Here is a 25397-nt window from a genome sequence, read left to right on the forward strand (position 1 = left end):
TATGTCAATGTGTATGTTTATACAAAATTTATCTACCGTGCATCATTTGCCAGTAACTGTAGGATAATGCTTGGTTCCCACTAGAGACGCAACACAACAATGTAACGCACCATAAGGGATTTGACCAATCACAAGCGATGGATTTATTCGACTGTCGCTTGTCATTGGTCAACTCGATTGCATTGCCGTTGCGTCCTAGTGGGAACCAAGCTTAAGTGATTAGTGAACTTTCCGCCATATTCTATACTATTAAGGATATAACAATTTTGAGGTTACTTAATAATAATGGTAAATCTCATTTCATTAATCCCTTTGGAATTAAAAAAAATTGTACATTTTGTAAGCTGATACCATTGAACGGTATTAAATCCGCTTAGGTAGTCAACTAGGGTAATGTATGCTTTTATGATGTGTAATTTTATGAAGTAATAATAATAATAAGCACATTATAATGGTCCCTTAATGGGATATTCTTTGAAAAATTCCCAATTGTGTCGTCTGGTACCAAAATGAAGTACAATGGGTTAGTTCCTTTATACAACAGTGCTAACATATATAGGAGTTTATAGTTATGTATCCTAAACCATTATCACTATTTATTATCGATATGTACTACAGTATGTCTGTGAACTGGCCTAGTTATGGATTTGGGTCGTAATAAATTTATCTGTCTATGATCCTTTGTAATATACTTTAAGTGCAATTCTATTTATCATGGTTACCTGGTGCTATAAAAGCATGTTTTTTTTAGCCATTTGATGCTTCAACTTTATTGATGGTACAAACAGTCTACCATGTATATATGTGATGATCGCAAATGCTGGAGAGCCACATTGATCAACCACTGAGCTGAGCTGTTAAGGCGGTGGAACCATAATTACGTAGCCATAACAACGGCAAGGGTTCGAGACTAGCTTGCTCCATGGTTTTGGTGGTAGAACAATCATTGATCAACCAATGCCTAGCGGTTAAGACAGTGGAACCATAATTATGTAGCCATAACATCGGCAAGGGTTCGAGACTCGCTCGCTCCATGGTTCTGGTGCAAGAACAAGTTTCCTCCTTTATCCTTCTCTGACTAGGAATTAACCTGCTAAACATATTGTTCCTTGTTTGTTTCACAGAAAAATGTCCCCTTTAACAGACTGTCCTTTATACTACAGTAATAGTGTAAATGTATAGTGTCTGTATAATACCATCGAAAGGGCGAGGCACAAAGGACATCATGGATGTGAATTGTGCTGGGCAGAGATGGGCACTATACTACCTTCAAAGTCTCCACCCAGCTAGCCTAAAGATTAGTTTAAAGCCTTCCACCCAGACTATATTTAACATAGCTCAGACTCAAGAAAACTCAGGGTATCTTTATTTCCTCATGTGCAACCCGTATTTTTGTTTAGCTCTATTAGCTGCCAGTGGCTTAACACAGGTTGAAAGGCCCCTGGTTTAGCACTCCTAAGGGGCCTCAAACTCTGGGGCCCCTGGGTTTAACGAGTGAGTGTTTATAGACGTTACGACACTGGTTACTGCCTTGAATGCTGTCGTCTTACAGTGTTTATGATTACATTATTTGATTGTTTACAATGCCCCAGTTAAGACTGGGTTACTAGCTATTGATCACCTCTTATTTATATTTATTTTAGAGTTTTATTGTAGCTTTGTGCTGTAATTCATTGCAAACAGTTTGACTGTTACAACTATCAGCTGAGATGTCAACGACTTGCTGTTTGTATCATGCAGATGTTTTTCCTCCAAAAGCATATGAACTATGAACTTATAATGTGATTAGGTTATTGACATTAAATATGTGTTATGAGAGAGACAAGTATTATGAATGAGTCTACTTTGTAGGCAGTAGCCAGACTATGGTAATCTCCTTATTATTGCCATTCCATCGAATATCGTTAATAATTTTAATCAAATAAAATTAAGTATTTCCAAGAAATTATCTATTTGAAATATGATATTATTAAAGCTTTTGTATTTTAAATTATAATTGTTGTATTAATATTTTGTTTTCTATTATAGCTGTTGATTTCCGTAGAACATTCTGCGCAAAGTGAATGACTATTAGACTCAATAGCTGCACAGAGAACAAAACACAGATAAACACAAATCTAAAATTAAATTTCACACAAATAGAAACCGCAGGTCCCACAGAGGTCTGGTTTTTCATTTCTTCTTGCAAACTTTTTAAGTTTATAAACCTGTTAAAGATCAGTTCTATGTTTTAAAAGGTTTGTTTTTCTTTAATATTGTGAGACTATTGTAAAAATATGGTATTAAATCCGTTCTTTCATTTTAGATAGAAAGTGCCCATAGTAGTAGGATTACATTACAAAAGGCCTCTTTGTTTTAATTTTAAACTTGACTTCTGTGTCGATTATCATACTAGTATTGTTTCCTTTATTTCCTGGTTCAGAATTGATTCTAATCCAAATTCGCATTTTGTGTACATGTCTCTCATCTACGAGGAAATAATTTTTCGTTTTAACTGCTGTATTGAAATTTTTTACTTATAAACCATAATTCTAGGTTCAAATCTACCACAAGTTTTCTTATTTATTGAATATATAGACTGGTCCCAAAACAAGAATCCTTTACATACATACTGTACATGTCATCGTCTTAACTGCTGTATTGACATTTTTTACTTAAATCATAATTATAGGGACGAATCCACCACAGGTTTTTTTATATTTTATTGAATTTGATATCATAGGCTGGTCCCTAAACAAGACTTCTTTACATACTGTACATCATCCACTGCTGTATTGACATTTGTTACTTAAGCCATAATTCTAAGTACGAATCCACCACAAGTTTTTTTACTTTTTTTTTTCTCTTTTGTGGCGTTAACCACTATTTTATTCATTTCATTCTCAAATGATCAATACAATGATTTTACACTTCATCCAAATATATATTCCCTCGTTATTCTGTTCTGTTATTTTCTTGTACTTTCTTTTATCTTTAGTACGATTTGATCGAAACGATTCGGTCAAATATATATATATATACTTTATACTTTTATATGTATTATCCACTTTTTTCATTATTTTCTTTTATTTTAACTATTCCTTTCTACAATAGGTCTATGTCTCTGTGCAAAACACACAAGTGCATATATTCGAGTACATGATTGCACACATGCATACATACATACCCACGACAAAGGTATATAAATAAATAAATATTTACAATATATAAAATGCAATACAATTATTATTCTTAATTCTTTTTTTTTTTTTTTTTTTTTACAATAAGAACATAAATAAAAATATAAAATTCAAATAATTATAGTAAGCTTAAAAAAAAAAATGAATACGATAGGCTGGTCCCTAAACAAGAGTCTATATGTATTACATTTTCTCTTGGTTGATATTTTGATTCTTATATAATTAATAATAGGCGATTGTAGGTAAATTGATGTAATAAATAATAGGTGCCATTCTTCCTGTAATTTAATTAGTTTGTACTCTATTTCTTGTCATCGTTTATTTTCTGATAAACTAATATTAATTATTAAGTGACTTCCATGGTTGTATTTGCCTGATGAATTATTCATGAATCAAGGTATATCACAATATACCTGTAATCTATTTATAAAAGGATATGGCAACTTTGCATTCAGGTAACATATGTCAAGTCTTGTTAAATGTTTTTGTTTATATTTTAATGTTGAGGAGATATTAAGAGGGTTATAGCCTAACCCTTAGAGCCCTAATGGGAAGATGTGCAGTTTTCTGCCTAAAGAGACCAGCAGCGGAAGTAATGGTATATAGGCCTTAAAGCTAGCCTAGCTTTCAGCTTTTTAGTGTATAATGTGTAAAACATTTAAATTTTTAAAAAAAATTAAAAAATGAATATGAAAATTTGGATCTGAAAGGCCACAAAACATCAACTGGAAACTGATTTGATTATTGAGAATGAATATATTATGTTAAACACAATAGCTAATCGGCGTCATTCATTCCCAAAATAAATTATCTTAAATTATGGAATCATTGTCCTAAAAAGTTCTGTATAATCTAGCTTTATTGTTTATCTTTTTGTATAGTTTCTTTGTTTCGATGTTCATTAGAACATGAAGGGTTTGAAATCTGAACAATAAGATCATTATCTATCAAAATAAATCATCTCCAAGAAATGGATGTAAAGCTCTGTCTACACTATCAAACTAGTTTGACAAAAAAAATGGTAGTTTAAATATTCATCAGTAGTGATATGACATCATCATGTAATTTTTGTGTTTGAACACAGAACAAACCGCAGTAAACCATAGGTTATTAAGCCCTGTCTACACTATCAAACTAGTTTGACAAAAAAAGTGTGATGTGCCCAAATATGGTAGTGATATTTCCAAATATGGTAGTGATATGACACCATCATGTCCATATATGGGCACATCACATTTTTTTGTCACATAAAGTTTTATAGTGTAGACAAGGCTTTAGGTTCTTTTAAAATAATATTTTATCATTTTTTCTTCATAAAAACAAATTGCATATTCAGATTTAACATCAGTTCAGTAGACCAAAAACTACAGTATATCGCATAAAAACGATAAATAAAAAAATAGTAATTATAGTTATTACTAATTTTTTCAGAAAGACAGAAATGTTTTACAATTTTTTTAAATAATTCATATTTTCTTCAGTGGATTGGCAGATTTCTTTGTAAATTTGTTTAACCTTGTACACATTTGGACCCACATAACAATACACTCCTGATGTCGTTTGGGTTCATTAGAGTATTTATTGAATATCATGTGACCAACAATCCTCCATCCAAATGACAAAGATAATACTTTAATAGGTGTAATATAACTTCAGAGCATTGGCAGATTTCTTTGTAAGTTTGCAAGAAACATTGTAAATTGTACAAAATGTGCACCCACATAACAAAAAATACACCCCTGATGTCGTTTGGGTTCATTAAAGTATTTATTGAACATCATGTGACCAACAATCCTCCAAGATAATACTTTAGGTGTAATATAACATGATATATTATCTTGTAATTTCAAGTCCATAATTACTTGTTGTAAATTGTCTGGTCTATTAATTACTATACATCTTTTGCAATGACATAAATATCAACCTCAGACAATATCTGCAGACATATCTTGGATGCGATGTAGGGCTCGATGAAATTACGATTCAAGTAACTGATGACCTCTATCTACATTAAGCGCAATGATGACAAATGTTATGACCATAGTGCGTGTGGTGTACAGACACCTCTAAGCTAGTTAACCTTTTACCGAGTTGCAAGATCACTATAGAGCTTAATATTTGATTAATTTTACAGACCAATTTACATGCAATTTTAAACAGACATCCTTTAGTATTATTCCATTGTAGGCAATTTATTGTCAAGAATTGCCAAGAGTGAATTTGATGAGTGTTCCCAATATACAGGAGACAATACTGTACATTAATAGTTACAAACACGCTAGCAACTCTAATAGGTAAATGGAGATGTGTTATTTAAAAAAAATCTGACAGGATTTTAACCTAGTACCCTGGATCAGTAACTTATCAAAATCTTTTCAATTTCTGACATCAGACAAGATTTGAACATTGGTCTCTGGAATCGGTAACCGACCATCAAAACCACATGCAATAGTACTACTTTTAGTAAAAATTAAATGATTAATATTAACTCCTTGCCTATTTGTTATAGGGTAATAATGGTAAGGAATATTGGACTAGAGGGGGAGACAAGATTTGAGACCCATCTATGCCATGTATTTTATATATATTGTACAGTTTTTATCAAATTAACTAATTGAATGCCAATAAAGTGAGTAATTTCTTAATAAAATTTGTACATTTTTGCTATATGAATATCGTAGTAAACACAGTAAAATGCTCATCACTCTGTAAAGCTGTCTACACTATCAAACTAGTTTGACAAAAAAGTGTGATGTGCCCAAATATGGTAGATATGCCCAAATATGGTAGTGATATGACATCATCATGTCCATATGGGCAAATCACATTTTGTTGTCACATAAAGTTTGATAGTGAAGACAGAGCTTAACACAGGCATGGTGGTGTATATGAGCAGGGACGTTAGTTCAGCTGGGTAGGTACATCCAATTGGCCAATTAATGCAGCCATAGTTGATGGTCCCTTTCCATGTTGGATCACTTTTCAGCTGTGTTGGAGTTGCCATTTAACAATCTAGATGTTTAAAAAAAAATTATTTTTAGTTTGATATGAAGGATTTACACAGTATTGCATAGTGACTGTAGCTGCCTTCTATCTACAAAAAAAATTCATTAAAAAAGTCCTAATTCAGCTTAAAGTTCATTCACAGATTAGAGTTCATACTGAATTAGTGCTTTGTGATCGCCATGGAAATAATTTGTTTCTGAATTCTCAAGTGTGTTTTTTCATATGAACAAGAATAATTATGTCAATTAGGCCAAATAAAAAAATATACTTGTTAAGCGTCACACCCTCATAAATTTTCAGGGGCGGGGGGACGGTTTTTTTTTTTTTTTTTTTACTTTTTATAGAGGTATATTTTTGCGCGGTGGACGTTTTGCCCCACTTTTTTAGGACGAAACGTCAAACTTTTAAAATGCGAAACAGAACAAAATTGACTATGTATGAAATATTATTGCTTATGACAAAATTGAGTTTTGTATTGTTTATATCCAGACGTAATTAAAACATTAAATTTAATTGCCACCAAGCGAAATTGTAGGCCCTAGGCTAACTAATCCGTCCAAGGTGCTACCCCAACCTCACTCATCGGCCATCCGCCGTCTCTCGCTCGACTAATCTATCCAGGAAATTCCCTATCGCGAGAAGCATGATTTGGTCTCAATAATACTAAATAGTGGGCTGATTTATAGTTTGAAAACAGCTTACGGCATTTCTTAAGTGAATTTTTATTCAACGTATTCATTCTTCTTTGATGAATCCTTTGCCAATTGCTGTGTAAATCAGTATTTAAAGTTGTGATGCAAAAAGTGTATGTAATTATTCCAGGCAGGTAAACCAGGCATAAGGAAACCCATCGCCCAACAGGACCTCGTGGTGTCAGTCGTGGTGTGCCGATCTCGAGCGCGAGATCATCGTAAACAAAATTGGTAGAGTCCATTATGTATGGGGTGTTTCCTATTTACGAACCTATAAAAAAACGCGCTTCGACCACTGTGTAGGCAAAATATTTATTTCGTTAAATCCCTAAATTGATAATCGCTTATTCTGTAATCACGTGACTGATGATGTAATCCTCAGCGACGTACTAAATGCACATGATTTAATGTGTTGGGGAAAAGGCTTGCTGTTTACTACATTACATGATTCACGGTGTTATTCGCGTTTCCTTTACGTAAATCGGCGGCGTGTAAATGAAACAATTGTTTTCACCAATTTGCCGTTGTCGACATAGAGCGATCGGCGGCTAGCGTTGTCTAAGCTAAAAAGTATGTATTTTTTCAAAAATTACACTAGCCTAACAAACATTTGCTAGTTTTGAAATTTTCAAATAGCAATTATGAAGAATCTACTAGCAAAATGCTAGTTTGCTAGCGTGAATTTCGAGCCCTACTCTGGAGCTGGGTCGGGCCGCTGAACTTTCCGTTGTATATCGGTAAAAAAAAAATAAAAATAAAAAGAGAGGCGGCTGGATAATCAGGAGCGGGCGGTGACGCTTAACAAGTATGTTTTTTTATTTGGCCTTACTATGAAACTGTCTTCGGAAAAATCTGAACCAATTTTTGATTTGTGTACAGATTAAAATTGATGGCTAAATAATTACCATTGCTCATTATGTGGAAGTATTATATATATGTTATGATGTAAGTCTACAGTAATTGAGTACTGCTGTGCTGTTTTAAAATCTTGCATTAATGTATTGCATAGTGAGATGACGCATGTGTATGATTTACTTGAATTTCCATGTCCTTCAGAGTAGACGTTAAGTGGTTCCTACAGTGTGTATAATAAGTCTAAATTACAAATGTGAACAGGAGAAAATGAATTATTGAGAATAAAAAATTAAGAAATTTATATCCCAGTGTAATAATTGTTTTAGTTCTTGGAATTAAAAATACAGACAGCAATGTAAATTTATGATTTGGATTGTTTTTACAATCTAGTTTGTCATGAGCATAGTTTTTGCTCTAATAGCCTACCATAGAAAGCCTCAATCAGAAGCCATGCATAATATTAAAACAAGAGTTGCTAATTAAACTAAAAGGTATCAACTTACCTAATATATTAGTTTCCTATTTAAAGATTATTTAGTTTACAAGTAAAGGTATAATTAGATAGTAGTTGAGCCAATTGACTGACCTGTGTAGAGGCTTCAAACCACAGCCATAATATCGTCACCCGTTTAAAGTTTTCCTTGGCCATGTTGTACTTCTAGTGGTAAAACAAGTTTTAATTGCCATACACAAGTCTTCATGAACCAGTGGACATATGGCACTCAGTGTATACAGTATTTCGTAAAGAGAGGCTTACTCGCTGCTCTAGACCACTCCCTGTCGTTAAGCACTGCACTGGGCAGTGGCATAAAGTAGAGACCTAAGGCCCCTAGTTTAGGAGGCCTTGGGCGTTTTATAGCCTTTTTTGACATATTTTAATGCTGGTTTTTTTAGCACTGCTCAGGAGCTCCCATAAGCTCCGGGGCCCCTGGGTTTAGGCAGTGAGCACTAATAGTCATTACAGTACACCACTGGCACCAGGCTAACATCCCACCATGTCCAATGAGGCAAAGAAGGAATTTATAATAATTAATAAACCTTTCAAACCTGGAAAGAAATTGCCCTTTTAAAAAGTGCTTGACTAATAATAGTTTACCCGTACAATTATGATCTGTCTACTTACTTATTACATCACATTGGCATAATTTAAGTTTTAAGGAGATTGTTGCTAAGCATTCAATTTTTATGTTTGTGAGTTTATTATTAACTGTTTAACGATTAACATAATCCAAGTCTTTGATTATAATATGGTCATTTTTTTCAGATGAGAAGTATGGATTGTATTTAATGTCCCTTTTAATTGAGGATGTTTTCTCTCAGTGTTGTAACTAAAGTAGGCTTAATGTTCTCAAAAACCCATTTCTAAATGTGGTTGTGTAAAGCTGTCAATCTTTTCTTTATAGTGTACAAATTGTTAAATTAAGTTCCCAAATTCAATGCGGGTCTGTTTCTACTACATAACACAAATTAACCGTTTATTTTAAAATGGATTAAAAATAAGAAGACCGCGTTTATGCTCAATTTGTGCTCCGAAATAACCGGTTAAATCAATGGGTGGTCGTTGACAAAAATCGTAACAATTACCCAAAATGCAATTTGTCTTGGCGGTTAATTCAAACGTTACTGCCGTATAGTTGACTCGGGGTCAGCATTTAAGTCAATTAAACAACCGTTATTTTGTGTTGCAGCTAAAAGTTGCCCAGCGATAACCTGTTAAATGGGGTTCTAACACCGAATTGAATGGGTGTTTTTAACCGGTTATTTTGCACTGCCTTTTAACTGGTTACCACAAATTTGTCCTGTTTCTGCTCCCAAGAAAATGGAGTTAATTTATTCACACCGATTTTAACCAGTTATTTATGCAGCAGAAACAGGCCCTACATTTCCATTCTAATTTTGTTTTCTAATAATTGTGAACTGTACTATTTATTAGTAACACTGCACTTTACTGTATGAGATGTTATAGGAAACTTATGCAACCATTGATTTTAATGTCAAACATATTTCTATGTCGTTATAACTTAGAGCCCGTTTGGACGGAACAAATTTACATGTGTAATGGTCGCCAATGGTCGCGTGTTGTGTAAATTTCGAGATAAACTTGCTGTTTAAAAAATCCATCTCATGAGGTGGATTTTTAAATTACACCTTAAACCGCAAGCTGATTAACCGCAAGATAAGGAGCAATTTGACCTTAATAGTGTAAAGAGATGCATGAAATATGACCTTTACACATGTAAATTGTTCATCACATGTAAAGTTACACATGTAACTGATTTTACGTCCGAACACAGCCTTTCATGGTACAAATAATACTATTATTTGTTATTCCTTATGATTATAAGTAATTTGACATTTTTTTGTATATGACAGAACACCATAACCATTAACCCATTTAATCAATAGTGATAATTAGTATGTCAATAATCTCACTCACTCGTTTTTTTACAGCCTTCGTTGAAGAAGCCGATCGTTTCTCGTCACAAAAGACATTTAATTTTCTTGCGATTATGCATTAAATAAAATTAAATAATATTATTGATATTTTTAATATTACAATTTTTGTAATACAGTACAATGTTTCATTTAAGCTTTGTCTACACTATCAAACTTTATGTGACAACAAAATGTGATGTGTCTCTATATGGACATGATGATGTCATCACTATTATCACACTGTTTTTGTCAAGCTAGTTTGATAGTGTAGACAGAGCTTTAGATATCCATATTCAGGGTACATCTCTGTTAAAGAGACATTTTCCAGTAAAATGAACCATATATGTTTTAATACTATAGTTTACTACACCTACTAAGACACTTTATATAAGTAAATGAGTAGGATCGTCTCCCGGTGTGCTGATCTGGTAGGCGCTGCACTGCTGGCTGCCGTGGGTCCGTGGAGGGCCTAATCCGAATTTCCTCAGTTTCCAGTTAAACTTGAGGACCAGTATAATACATTTAACATTTTAACATTTTTTTAAATTATTAATATTATTAATAATAATACATAATTCTGTCTTACAGTCTCCATTGGTGAAACAGCTACTGAGTCATTATTCCAACGCTGGAGGTTTTGTCTCGTTACAGGAGCGTCTGACCCGATGCAATGAGTTAAACCTGATACAGATCGCTTGTCTCCTTAGGTAAAGTATTACTTGTCAGTCACTTAAGCTCTGTCCACACTATCAAACTAGTTTGACAAAAAAGTGTGGATGTGCCCAAGTATGGTAGTGATATACCCAAATATGGTAGTGGTATGACATCATCATGTCCATATATGGGCACATTACATTTTTTTGTCATATAAAAGTTTATAGTGTAGATAGAGACGCAACACAAAACATAGACAAAACGCAAGCAAGTTGGCAAACGACAGTTCTAGTGTTCAAATGCTTGTGAATGGTCAACACTGTATGTTGTGTCTCTTAGTGGGATTCACGCATTAGAGACCATGTGAAATTATCCTACTGCAGATTACTGCAGTAACTAGATTTTGTTTTTTTCGATTACCACAAAATGATGTTTAGATTTTCAAACGCAAGTAATTACTATGCCTTTTAATATGTCCGGTTTGACAAAATTAAATGTATAAAATAAAATAATAATTAAAGATGTATTGTCCCCAAAAACATGAAAAATTAAGATTAACTAAATCAGACTTTGTATAGGTTATTTTGTAGTTTTAATAAAGTTAATCACTTCCGTAGAAAAATATGAAAAAAAATAATGTTTTCACTATAAAATAACATAATAAATGGTTAATTCAACCAAAAATCCATTGGCTGGCATCAAATTTTACCATTTTTTGCTTTAAATTACAGTTTTTGCTTGTAAATAAATTTTGTTTAAATCCAATTTTTGGTCAAAGTAGATAACTATTATGTGACATTAAAATGGCATATTCAACAACAACAATTTTTAAAATTATTTTTCAGGGAGACAATACATCTTTAATATGTCATATTTAATAGTGTATGTATACATGAAGAAAAATCACTATACTGAAAAACATAAACAACATAATTCATCACTCTTCTTCAACAACACACCTGGTCAATAATATTATTTCTGAAAATGATATGCTTCTGACAGAGATAATAACTTGTCATTGATAGAAGACCAATTGACACAGTTCAGTGACCTCTCTGATGGTAATCAGATACATATCAATATCTAAAATTTATATAACCTTTAATCCACATGCATATGTCATACATTTATGTATGGTATTATTAGTTGTATTTGAATTTATAGTTTAAAAAAGAGCCTATTTTTGCTGTGAAAAAATAATGTTAAATAACATGTCAATAGTAGTAATTAAATTCCATGAAATTCAGCACAATAATTATGGAAATGGAGATAAATACTACAGAAATAATACAAAATTATAATTTGGCCTTAAATTACAGGATGGAATATCCTGTCTAAACACAATAAATATGGACAAAGATCCACACCACTAAAGGCCTGTTTTTGTGGGATTTCCTCTGATCGTATGACATGTCAATGGCCGTTCATGCAACTTTCATCTGCAATGCAAAATAATAATGTTAATGATTGACTGCCATTGGTCTTAAAGTCAACTAACACATAAAAAGTTTAAATTTATCTCAGGTATAATGCCACCCCTCTTGTGCACGAAATGGATTTGGTAGGTTGGCCAACAATACCCGGGGATTTCCCTGTGAATGAACCGAACATTCTTATGCCGAAGTGATGTTTATTTCCGTATGATCCAATAGCATAAACTATATCTAAAGCTATATTCCGGTATAGAAATTATATTTTACTTGAGCATTAAAGGAAGGGACCAAGCTCTAGTGCTTACAGGCCTAGGCCATTGCTAATTGGCCTTCATGCTAGGCCTATTTTTATTCTATTATACTACATTAACAGTACCGTACTCCTAAAGTAGTTGACTAATTTAAGAACATACCATCTAATGATGGATTATCAATTAAACATCAAAATCTCATTATCATTCCTAATTACTCATTCAATGTCACTATGGATGATTAGTTTAATATTAGAATTCAATAGATTAGTACTCAACACAACAATGGTTGATTAATTAGCACTGATTATATGATGTGATTAAGATTAATAGAACAAGTCTAGTGTACTATTGAGGTATTGCATAGTACATTGTACACAATGTGTTTATTTTTTCTTTCAAAGTGAATAACTCTGTATATTTCAAAATTATTCTGGATAATTCTCATCCTCAATTATCATTCAATGTATAATTTCAAGGCAGTAGCGAGAGTTTAAAAACAGATGAGACAAAGATGCTTTAAATATAATTATTAATCTAAAATATGATGATCTGTGCTGGAGAATTGGGGTGGGTGGTGAAAATTGAAAATTTCAGACGAGACGAGCGCCTCATGCTGAGGACCCGAATTTTGTACCCTGACCATATAGGAAAATATTACTAAAAGGCCTACAAATTCTGTGCCACTACCCAAAGCAAAACTGGGTTCAAATCCTTTCTTAGTCAATACTCAGATTTTATCCATGTCTGAAAACACTGTAGGCAAACACTCATACTGTAGATTACAGTAGGTATTGGGATTTTACTTCAACAGTTCTACTAACTCAAATAAGACTACTGTATAAAATCTGAATACTGAGCTAAGCCTCACATGAGACAGATGGTAATAGGTTATTCTCATTCTGTAATTTCCGACTCAATTTATTTTGAAATATGTGATATTATACATGTTCGTGACAATTCTAAAATTGTATTTGTACCCAAATTTCACACTGCAAGAGCAGTAACAATACTGGTTAGATATTTTTTCTTTCTCTCTGTCTAGTCAAAATTTCTTTTATCTTTCTACCTCAATAGGTAATATTTATTCAATAGAATATTTATGCATTAATGCTTTTTATTTACTCTTTACAGGCCCTTTGGTAACTGTGCAGAAGCTTTGACCCCCGACATTGTGCAGTCGTATTTTGTTACGGTTCTAGTAAGTATCAGAAGTCGTAATTATTCCAAACGAATGGGAAATTCCGCTTTTGTAGATTTGTCATGGTTTTTATTATGCAAATTTGTGTATTTCCCCATGTCTGTCAACTGCAAACTTGTTCTAAATTAAATTCAACAGTGTACAGTACTCAACAATTCATTAATGGTTAGACATATCCAGCAATATTGCGTGTAATATCCTGGTGAGGATGGCCTATCAAGAGTTTTTTATACAGAAAATATGGAAAGGGGAGGGGGAAATGTTGATTGATAAATTAACTTTATTAAAAAAAAACAAATATAAAAATACGGAAACAAATGCGACATGGAGTGGAGTTGTGGCTTGGTGGTTATGATTCTTGGCTACCACTCCAAGGGTCCTGGTTTGAAGTCCCTTAAATATCAGGACTTTTTCTAAGGACAAAATTACAACTCCACTCCCAAAGACTTGTAATAAGACTTTGTTTATGTAGAGCATCTTGTGTATATGTTTCTCTTGTGAACCTCTGAGGGTCCCTAATGATCAGCAATTGCTGGATGGATCACCCTCATTAAATATGGTTTAAAAAAAACAACAAAAACCCCAAAAATCAGGATAAAATATGAAACGTTTTGTAGTTTCAACCATGCACATACAGTTAACCACAAAAAAAAGCATCTCGTACAAAATATTCAGTTTTAACAGATAAACGAAAGGAGTAGTAGTGCAACAAGTATTGTTAGCAATCACACAATAACAAATAGTAGATTTTATTACAGTACCTAATAAAGGAAACATTGTAAAGACTTAAGTAGGAGACATCCGATGCTGTAAAGTTTGTATTGCTATGAGGAAACTACTGTACACATTTGGCATGAGTCATCTTTTAGTAGTAGGGGCAAAACTAACCCAGTGTTCATAAAGCCCCCCTTGTTAAATGGTTGATAAACAACACTAAAATTCCCCCTAGAACACAATATATATTTCAATCAATTAATCCCTATGGTGACACTAGTGGGTAGGTTTAGGCATTTCCAACAAGTGGCACCCCAGCCTTTTTTGACATATTGTAATGCCCTTTTCCCCTTCCGGGCCTTGCTCAGGGGCTCCTTTAACCCCTGGGTTTAGCCAGTGTGCGTTCATAGTCGTTATGCCCTGCCAATAGTCCATAAAGCCAATATTGAAATGTGTTCTGTTGTTACCAATGCACTATTACAACACACAAGCAGATAACCTTTAGATATTTGTAGACAATTTTAACAGCAGTTTGGTGCTGGTATATAATGACCCTCTGACATTGTATTCTGTAGGTACATAGATAAAAGATAAGGCATGTTTACTGTACTTGAATAGGTCATGTTGACTGTCAATAGTATTGGTAGTAGGTGTTCATAGGTGTGGTTATGTTTATTAAGCTAATGAGGGCGCTGTCATGTTTTTGCAACATTAGATTTTCAAAGTTTACATTCCTATTGTCGCTTTTGTATACAAAGCTGTAGAAAAATTGTTGTAGACAAAATTATTGTCCCAAAAATTTTTTTTTCCTGAGCTTATTATAAAAAATACAATATAAATCCTCAACACAATTACTTCCTCATTTACATACAACCTGTCCTATTGAGATATAAGTAATCCAGGCATTGTTTTCTGTTCTGATGATGAGAATAGTTTCTCGAAACATGTCAAGGTAAGGCAGTTTGCCTATTAATACCAAATGCCTTACAATCTTGGTTTAAACTCAAAAGTTTAGTGGAATCATACATGATTTATTAAACAAAACACAATACAGTAAATATACATTGCACTTGAATTACCAGCCACTAAATTGTACTAAATCATGTTTATTGATTCAGATGTTTATTTTCAGACATTCTATAGCTGATTTTACAATTTATAACAAACATAAAATATAGGATCATTATTAAATGCATTAGATATGAAAAGCATTCGTTTATTTCAAAGCATGGTTTTTACATTGTATGGGAATAATTGCAGAGTAATTTATATTTCCGGTAAGGAGATATTTTTACAATAAGTTGTCTAAATTGTTTGATTGAGCGGTTAATGTTGTCTAGACATAATATTTTATACCTGAGTAATTATTGATTAATAAAATTATGTATTTCTTTACGCTAGAATGTTATACTTAATAAACATATTGTATATATATATCTGTGACAAAATGTTATATTTTCACTTCAATGACCTTTAATGACCTTCAATGACACACTAACTACGTGTTTTCGGTGTTTGACGACACCGGAGAAGGTACACCGAAAAACGTTTAGCTTCATTTTACCTCACATAAAGCACACCGTGCTGGTTGGATTTTCCTATTTACACCAGTCAATAAAAACTGCACAGGGTTACTTCACTGTTGCAGTGATAGTTAAAGAGTGTTTCAGTTTCATGTATGATTTTCGTTCTTTTTCTTTCAGGATGGATTATGTAAATATGTTGAAGAATTAGATAGTGATGTTTTACTACAGGAAGACACACAAATTCCCTGTATTTTACCAGATCTTGCCGGTCAAAAACTTATAGAAACATTACTTGACGTAAGTTACTTCATGGAGTTTTAAGTTAATTCATACAGTATACTACAGGTGGGTTTCCGGTTGCACAAAAAGCTAGCAATGCAATAGAACCATTGATTAGATCGTTACGTGGAATGGAACGATTAAAATTACCTACAGTGTGTTGTGTGATCTCTCAATCAAGAAGTAAATAAGCAGTATATTATATTATTATTGTAAACAGCAAATCAATGACTACCTAATGGTATGTTTTATGATACATGTTTTTATAAAGTTGCGGGGCAAAGGCCCCTGGTTTAGCACTCCTAAGTGGCCCTGCAATGCTAGGTAGTTGCATTGTACTGCTCTAGCGCCCCTTAAGCTGTGAGACCCCTGGGTTTAGCCATAACCGTTAGGGCCCCTTAAGCTGTGAGACCCCTGGGTTTAGCCATAACCGTTAGGGCCCCTTAAGCTGTGAGACCCCTGGGTTTAGCCATAACCGTTAGGGCCCCTTAAGCTGTGAGACCCCTGGGTTTAGCCATAACCGTTAGGGCCCCTTAAGCTGTGAGACCCCTGGGTTTAGCCATAGCCGTTAGGGCCCCTTAAGCTGTGAGACCCCTGGGTTTAGCCATAGCCGTTAGGGCCCCTTAAGCTGTGAGACCCCTGGGTTTAGCCATAGCCGTTAGGGCCCCTTAAGCTGTGAGACCCCTGGGTTTAGCCATAGCCGTTAGGGCCCCTTAAGCTGTGAGACCCCTGGGTTTAGCCATAGCCGTTAGGACCCCTTAAGCTGTGAGACCCCTGGGTTTAGCCATAGCCGTTAGGGCCCCTTAAGCTGTGAGACCCCTGGGTTTAGCCATAGCCGTTGGCCACTGAAAGTTGCTATGAATCATGGAGTTGGTGTATAGTCTGCTCCTAGCTTTCATCTAGAAAATGGCAAAAGTGTTAAATTGCCTTTTAGACTTCAACTACAAATTATACCCAAGTCATGACATTTCCTTTTCATAAATATTTCATATTTAAATGACGAGATAATTTTTGTTTAAATACAAAAGCAAGCTTGTAATGATGAATCTAATAAGCATAGTGGCCTCACAAACAAACAAAAAACCACCAGGAAATAGTAATTTTTCGTTTAGATTTCAATTTAGTTTATTTTTATTTATAAAAACTTTTAAAAATAACAGTAGAAGCCCAGTCATCCCTATTAAGAGGACACGCCTATTCAAAGTACACGCACCTATTCAGGGTACACACACCTACTCAGGGTACACACACCTACTCAGGGTACATGCACCTATTCAGGGTACACACACCTACTCAGGGTACACGCACCTACTCGGGGTACGCGCACCTACTCGGGGTACGCGCACCTACTCGGGGTACGCGCACCTACTCGGGGTACGCGCACATATTCAGGGTACACGCACCTATTCAGGGTACACGCACCTATTCAGGGTACACGCACCTATTCAGGGTACACGCACCTATTCAGGATACATGCACCTAATCAGGATACGTACACCTATTCAGAGGACACACACCTATTCAGGGTACACACACCTATTCACGGGAAATCCTGACACTTTCCTGTGAAATTATGGGGCAAGGGGTATGTTTTAACATTGAAGTAGACACTTTGTTTAGCCCATACGGTGTCCCCTTAATAGACGTATTATGTTTAATTTATATTTCTGGTGACATTGTATCTAGAAGTAGCTTAGCCGAACTGCTGATTGATTGATATAAAACATGGTGCTGTTGTACATATAATTATTTCTACTAATATATAACTCCGGAAACCAGTCGACACACCATTAATTAATTTATTAAAATATTTATGTTGCAAGTAAGTGTAGACATCATTGATATGTCACTCATTTTATGTTATAGTAATTGTGTCAAACACGATAATTGTCAATTGTAGTGACAACCAGAACTAGAGTGATAGATGACGGGGACATTAACGATGGCTTGTATATTAAACGAAGATGACTCAATTGCATTATATTAAAACTACTTTTATCTTGTCTTAGTCACTGAGTGCCATCATCGTTCAAGTAAAGTCGGAAGATGTGGATGCGTATATAAACGTACAGTGCTGGCAACATCGTATACGAACAAGGTATTATAATGAGGCGCAGAAAAAAAAACCCATACATAATTGTTGATCATGCTGCAATATATACCAACTCACTGATAAAATATGTGTTCCGTGAATCCTTACAATATTAATATCTGCATACAATTTTTAATCTATATTCATTATGAAATCGGATCATCATTATGTATTTATTACAAATATTATAAATATGAAACATTCATATGCCTCAAAAAGAATTAGGAAAAATACAGAAAAATAGTCTACAAATAATGGATGTTTGTGAGTGATATAATTTCAGTCAGGCTTTCGAAGAAAGTAAATATTCTCCCATTCAACAAATAAAAAACATTAATTTTTTTTTTATAACACACCTGACTAGATTTTTGATTGGAGGATTATGATCATATGATATATAATAAAATACTCCAATGAACATTATGTTTAACATATCAAGGATGCACTTTTGTTATATGCGAGTGAAATTTTGTTATATGCGAGTGAAATTTTGTTATATGCGAGTGAAATTTGTTACAATGGTACACCACAAGCCTATAGTGTGTGCATTCTATAATTATCCCTTTTAAAATGGTTTAGGTCTTGGCCGATAGCCTCTCTTTAAAAGGTATGTTATAAAACAAATAATGAATGTTTTATATTCGTGCAATGGAACAAATAATTTCATGAGGTGAAAGATTTGTATAGTAACACACTACTGTTGAATCAAAATCTAGGCAGGAGGCTAAGGGAATTAATCTACTGTATATGCGATTGTAATACTATTTTGTAAAGACCAAATAAAGTGCTCAAAAAAGAAATTTGTTAGCAATCCTATCCATTAATTTTCACAAAAATGATGTAGATGGGAAAAATATGTTAACCATTTATTGTTGTTTGTCATTGTGCATAGTATAGATGGGCCTAAACAGCTGGCACTCAATATGGAATTTACAACAATTTGATTTTTGTTTTTTTAGGCTAATGATGCTAGTTGATGGTTGCCAGGGTGCTTCTTCTTCCAAACCTCCAGGAATTGCTTTGGCTACAGGAGGAGGAGAATTAAATACAATGGACTTGAAACAACAACGGGAGCAGGCCTCCCTCAAATCTAGAAACGTGAACGTTCTGATAAACGTACAGAATGCAGGCATGGAATGTATAGAAGGACCGACCACCGGAAATGATAGTTGCAGTAGTGGAGAGAACTCGCCGGGTCTCGGGCCTAGTATTAGCGGTTATCAGTCTCAGAGTCAAACGACAACTGACATTCCCATTCCAATTGAAACACAAGCTAGGGCTACCAAAGTGAGAGGTGAAATGAGTGAAACGTCATCTCTCGTATCCACTGTACCGTCGGTACATGTCTCACAGTCTGGAAGTGAAAATGGGAATTATTGTCGGGTGTGTTTCGAAGCAGAAACATCACCGAAAAATCCACTGATTAACCCGTGCCGATGCACGGGTTCTGCTGGTAGTATCCATCGCCAGTGTCTCGTAAAATGGATTCATATCTCTGGGCATCGCCAATGCGAGGTCTGTAACGCACGATTTAACTACGTTCCAGTCGGGGAAAGGTTGAGAGGAGTTGTCGAGAACTTTCGGAGGAATAAGGTGAGGATGGAATTTGCGAAAGCTACCAGCATCATCGTCATTTCCGCCACCATCATCATTATTGTCCTCACCACATACTCATAGTCATCATCGGTATTGTCACCAACCAACATCATTATCATCACCATCATTATCACTGTCATCATAATCATCATCATAAAGCAGGTTGCATCAGTTTTTATTATTACAAAATTGTACTATATGCGACGTACATACTGAGAACACTTAATATTATTATTACACTTAAGTAATACTCAGGTGGGACTCGAACCCATGACCTCCAGATCACTAGCCTGGCATTCATACCTCTATACCACCGTACTTGCGCTAGAGGCCAGGGTTAGATTCTATTCATTTGTTTTATTATTGAATGAAAGAAAGAAAATAAATGTTTACGTTGAGTTGAGTTGAGTTGAACCCAATGAAGCAGCATTTACTACACCAACATGATGCATAAAGTACAATTACATTAGAGTTTGACAAACATCTGCTCATTAGCAAATCAGTGATCTCCATCTCTGCTACACACAACTTGAGAATTGTTCATAGACCCACAGTAGCAATGTATTTATATAGACAGATGATCATAACTTTATTTTGTTATTTTATTTGCTGCGTCACAAAAGTCACTTCTTGAATTATGTATGTAGTGGGATTTAATAAGTTAAACATCTGATTACATTTTAAGGATTACTTAAAGTCAACACTGTAGTTCGAGGAAACGGATTAGTACAGAGATTGTAAATTTATGATAACCTCTTTGTGAACTTCAGTAATAGCAAAAACATCATTAATTTTTCAAGTTCATTTATAATGTACAATCCGACCAAATGCTGTAATAGTGAATTAACTAGCTTTATGTTTTCATTTCTACAGCGATGGCGAAATGCTGCGTTTGCTGTACTCGTGGGACTCGTCATTCTTCTGTACCTTATCATTTTCGCCGTCTTTCCTGGTGGTATCATGAACGAATGACCAATAGCGATCAACCTGCACTATTTATTAGTAAAACTTTATCTTCTTCCAGACTTGTTATTACTCCTGTTTAAAATGCATTTACTTGCCGAATGTAAAAGAAAAAGTAACGGGTATTAGACAATGATTTTGAATGTATGAATTTAACTTCTGTTCACACTATGAAACTTCATTAAAGGGTTGTTCAAACGCATAATGTTCAGATACCCAAAAGACACACAAAAGCACTTTTACAGTAATAGTATAGTTTGATTAAGCCTGTGTTCACATTATGAAATTGTATTCAGGATTGTTCACACATAACAAAGGTCTTTACTTTTAAGATCGTTGATTTATTACTTATGTCTGTGTAAATGAATATGAGTTTATGAGTATTATTAGTACTGTACATGGTCTTTGTGAAACTGTCTTATGTTAATCTAATCCTATAGTGTTTGTACTAGTCTTATTTAATTCATACACATTTAAAATCAAGTAGCTTAGTTTAATGCCATCACAGTAATGTGTGAATATCCAAATAGAGATCATTTAATTTCAAGTGATGACCTATGACCTATGCGTTGATGGTAATCGTCTACCAACCACCAAATCTGTTTCAAGGAAAGGAATAGAGTGAGCATGCTATGCACGATGAATTAACAATTAAGTGGTCTCTAATTGTAAATCGAAAAAGCTCTCTAATAACAACCACTAATCAACAATATAACGTGACCATAATGATCACCATGTCACGTGAATCCGTTGTTTAGATTATTTTTTTTTTCTGTTCATAGTGTGAACAAAGTTTACATATGATTTTCACTTAGCGGCGATTCCTTGGTACGGATGCTATTGATGGATACAGTAGAAATAATACTGATAATGGCCGATGATGTACCGATTTGTTATTCGTCCTCTGCTGGCTAAATCTGGGTTCCCACTTAGACGTAAGACAACGATATAAACACAACGTATGTGAGTTGACCAATCACAAGCAACAGTCCATCCATTCACGATTGGTTACTTATGTTGTTGCGCTGCGTTCAAGTTGGAACCTAGCTTTAAATATATAGGGTTTAAGATTATATATCTGTTTATTGCAATGACAACAGTTAAGAATGAACCTTTCTACTTAATTATTTTATCATATTTTAGTAAAATATAATATATACTGCTATTAATAGCAAAAATAATGCACAAAGCAACAAACACATATATATATATATATATATATATAATTACACATTTTTGCTTCGCATGTATATATTTTTTCGAGCATAATATTTCCTACAACTCCCTCTCATTTATCGTTTTCACTTTGAATTTTTAACTGTATAGTAGTTAGCTTTTCACATATTTGTTTAATGGTAGCAGAAAGTAAAGTCCATTGATAGAACTTGGTGCTCAGTAAACACTAAGGTTATGTTGACCCAATGTCAATACTTGCTATTTACTAGTGCTCTGGATTTATGATTGAAGGAACCACTAAAATGCATATCTAGTAATTGTCCAAATTCTAAATTTAAGACCTTATTTGCTTACAATGATATCACTAGTCTATTAAGTGACTATAGACATTGTGGCCGATTAGTTCTAGTAGTTCTGCATACACCTGAAAGTCGAGTTAATTAATAATGTAAAATCTGTCTCATGTATATAGAATCATAGGCAAATTCTTTGATAGAGTGTCACATATTATATATTACATGTGATGCTTGTATAAGGCCATAGATACAATATATTATAGATGTCACATGTGTTAATATGTGACACAGTGTTTCAGAATTTGCCTACGGTACTGGACATACGGCAATATCAGGAGATTCATACTGCCATATCTGGAGATTTGTAATGTCTTGTAGATATGTAGAGAAGATAATCAGGTGGACAACATAGTTATTAAGGGCATGTGGCGCAGTGTGTTGACCTTGGACTACTGACTGTGAGGTCATGGGTTCGAATCTAAAACTCGTCACATTGCTTGTATTCTTAGGCAAGACACTTTACTTACATTTGCCTCTCTCCAGTCCAGGAAATTATTATTATCAGTAATACCATAAATGATTTACAACTGAAGCTCTTATGACAGACTGTTTTTTAGGCTGTGGCATTAGGATTACTATGTTTTTAAAGGGATTTAGATAGGCAATAAGACTTGACAAAGTAGTGTTTTCAACCATTAGTTATAGGATCAAGGAGTTGTTGTCATCTATCAGTACCTGTCACTGCTCAGTCACCAGATCCTATTTACATAGGTACTTTTTGATGGATAGTAAAAAAAGTATTTGTTCATTGACCCTTGATGTTCACTTTAAGGCTTTAGGGTTTATTATTCATTGTTTGTGAACATTTTATTATTAACCGCAAAATCAAATCGTAAATTTAAGATCCAATACAGTCGTTCATCTTTTTTATTTTACCAAAATCAAACTAAAGCTCTGTCTAAACTATCAAACTAGTTTGACAAGAAAGTGTGATGTGTGCAAATATGGTAGTGATATGCTTAAATATGGTAGTGATATGCTTAAATATGGTAATGATATGCTTAAATATGTTAATGATATGACATCATCATGTCCATATAAGCACATCACATTTTTTTGTCACAATGTTTGATAGTATAGACAGAGATTTACGATCTTCAAGATCCTATGACTTTAGTTTTTAGAAATCGCCAATAATGCACTAATCTTATCTTATGGTGACTCGGCTTAATATTCTTAAAATGCAACAATTTTTGTCACACATGGTATTTCATACATTATATACATACAAAACACATGCTGGTGGTACTTACAAAGAACTAGAGACAACAAGCAATATTGTGTTAGAACTAAGTTTTTGACAAGTTTTTAGTTACGAACAAAAATCAAAACAGCTGCTTTTGGAATATATTGAAAACATTACAGTAGATTGTAAAAGTTCTTCTGCTTTGTAATACTAAAGGTGTTTTGAATTTCCTTCTAACAAAATAATCCGTAACATGATTGGTTTGTTAAAAAGAAATCCTAAAAAAATTACAGTAGGTACAGGTTTTCTCCAAATATTTTAGAATTAAACAATTTCACAAAACTCTAAGAATTGATATTTCTGGTTGGCAAAAAAAAGTTAACGCTGGAAAGATAATTGTTTCTAATTTTCCCCACGGAAGGGTAGTAGAGTCATTACAACAATTTAGCCACTGTATTTTTGTTATTCAGATGGTTTTGCACAATACATGTATAAATATCATAATTAGTTTTGTGTATTTTCCCTCTTTAATTTACTCTTAATAACTTCTATATATCTGTATTGTAGATAACCATTAATTGTATTTATAAAAGATATTTTCATATAATAATAATATTCATTTAACATTATGTAATGTAGTAATATCCAGAATATGAAACTTTCAAATAGTATGTACAGACATTTAAACAAAAACAAAATAACCAATTACATTAAAAAATTGTTGTCGTTGCTAGTAAAACTGACTCACACCAGTATTAATGGCCAATGGCTGCGAACTACTTTTTGAATATTTTGGTATTGCATTAAATAATATTCCTAATACTAATTGTTCAAAAACAAATCACAAATACATCTGCATATTATTTGTTATTTTCCAATCTTTATGTTTTTTCTTTTTATTTGATATTTAAATTTTCCTTTCGTAGATGATCGTGTACACCATGTCAAATCCTTATATATTATGAATAAATGTATTTTATTCATTTAGTCTGTATAATCTCATCAGTCAATCTATGTACCATTTAAAATATACAGTAGTATGGAATACGGTATTAATTTGTTGGTTTTATAAAAATGATATATCGCCCTCTCTAGTGTATTAAACCAGATTTACTACTACTTTTACAGTTTGTGGTGCTCAGGATTTCCCCCTTCACAAGTTGGTACATAAGCAATGAAATAAAATACATTAGGTTAATAGTTGGTAAAGGCGGGGAGGTTACAGAAATAAGGTGGTTTGGTTTTTTGTTTGTCTTTTTATTTCAATGAAGGGACATTATCTTTTCTTTGGAAGGCAATTTTAGAAAAATGTTTTTAAAATCTTCCTGGTTCCGTTCAATATTATTAAATAATACTACTCAAGTAAAGAAATGCAGTAGAACACCTATTTTGCAATACCCTTATTGAGGGGACGCATCTATTAAAATATGAAAAAAAAAACAAAGGTAATATATATATGTTCTAACACTACGTCAGACACCACTATTAAGGAGACATTTTGGGCGAACGGTGTCCCTTTAATACTGTTCTACTTATATTTTGGTTAATGCACTGACCGATTCATTTTAAAATAGGACTGCTGTGTTTTAAGTAAACGTGATGTTTAAAGGTTGAGTCTATAAGATTATACATGAAATGGTTGTTGTAATACTCCTACCAACTAGACATTCTAGTAAATCGGTACATACATATTTTTTATTTCACCCTAAAATGAGTGCATACATAATAAAATCTTTATTTAATAATTACGGTAATTTTTAACTTACTAAAGAAAGTGTATTTTGTACTGATGTTGGTACTGT

At 33.7% G+C, this 25397-nt stretch overlaps 1 protein-coding gene across 2 annotated transcripts in view; it reads left to right on the plus strand.

Annotated features, from left to right (window-relative positions):
* The window catches only part of LOC140040873 (uncharacterized), a 53122-nt gene extending 32013 nt beyond the window's left edge, over positions 1-21109 (plus strand). For both annotated transcript variants that reach the window (XM_072087123.1, XM_072087124.1), the window contains exons 6-11: positions 10757-10875; positions 13641-13707; positions 16125-16244; positions 18236-18324; positions 19278-19911; positions 20788-21109. In XM_072087123.1, the coding sequence (XP_071943224.1) occupies positions 10757-10875; positions 13641-13707; positions 16125-16244; positions 18236-18324; positions 19278-19911; positions 20788-20886 (1128 nt within the window). In that variant the 3' untranslated portion in view covers positions 20887-21109. The remainder of the gene's footprint in view (positions 1-10756; positions 10876-13640; positions 13708-16124; positions 16245-18235; positions 18325-19277; positions 19912-20787) is intronic.
* Positions 21110-25397: the final 4288 nt, after the last annotated feature.

The sequence above is a fragment of the Antedon mediterranea genome, chromosome 2 (assembly GCF_964355755.1).
Source record: "Antedon mediterranea chromosome 2, ecAntMedi1.1, whole genome shotgun sequence".
Taxonomy (NCBI): Eukaryota; Metazoa; Echinodermata; class Crinoidea; order Comatulida; family Antedonidae; genus Antedon; species Antedon mediterranea.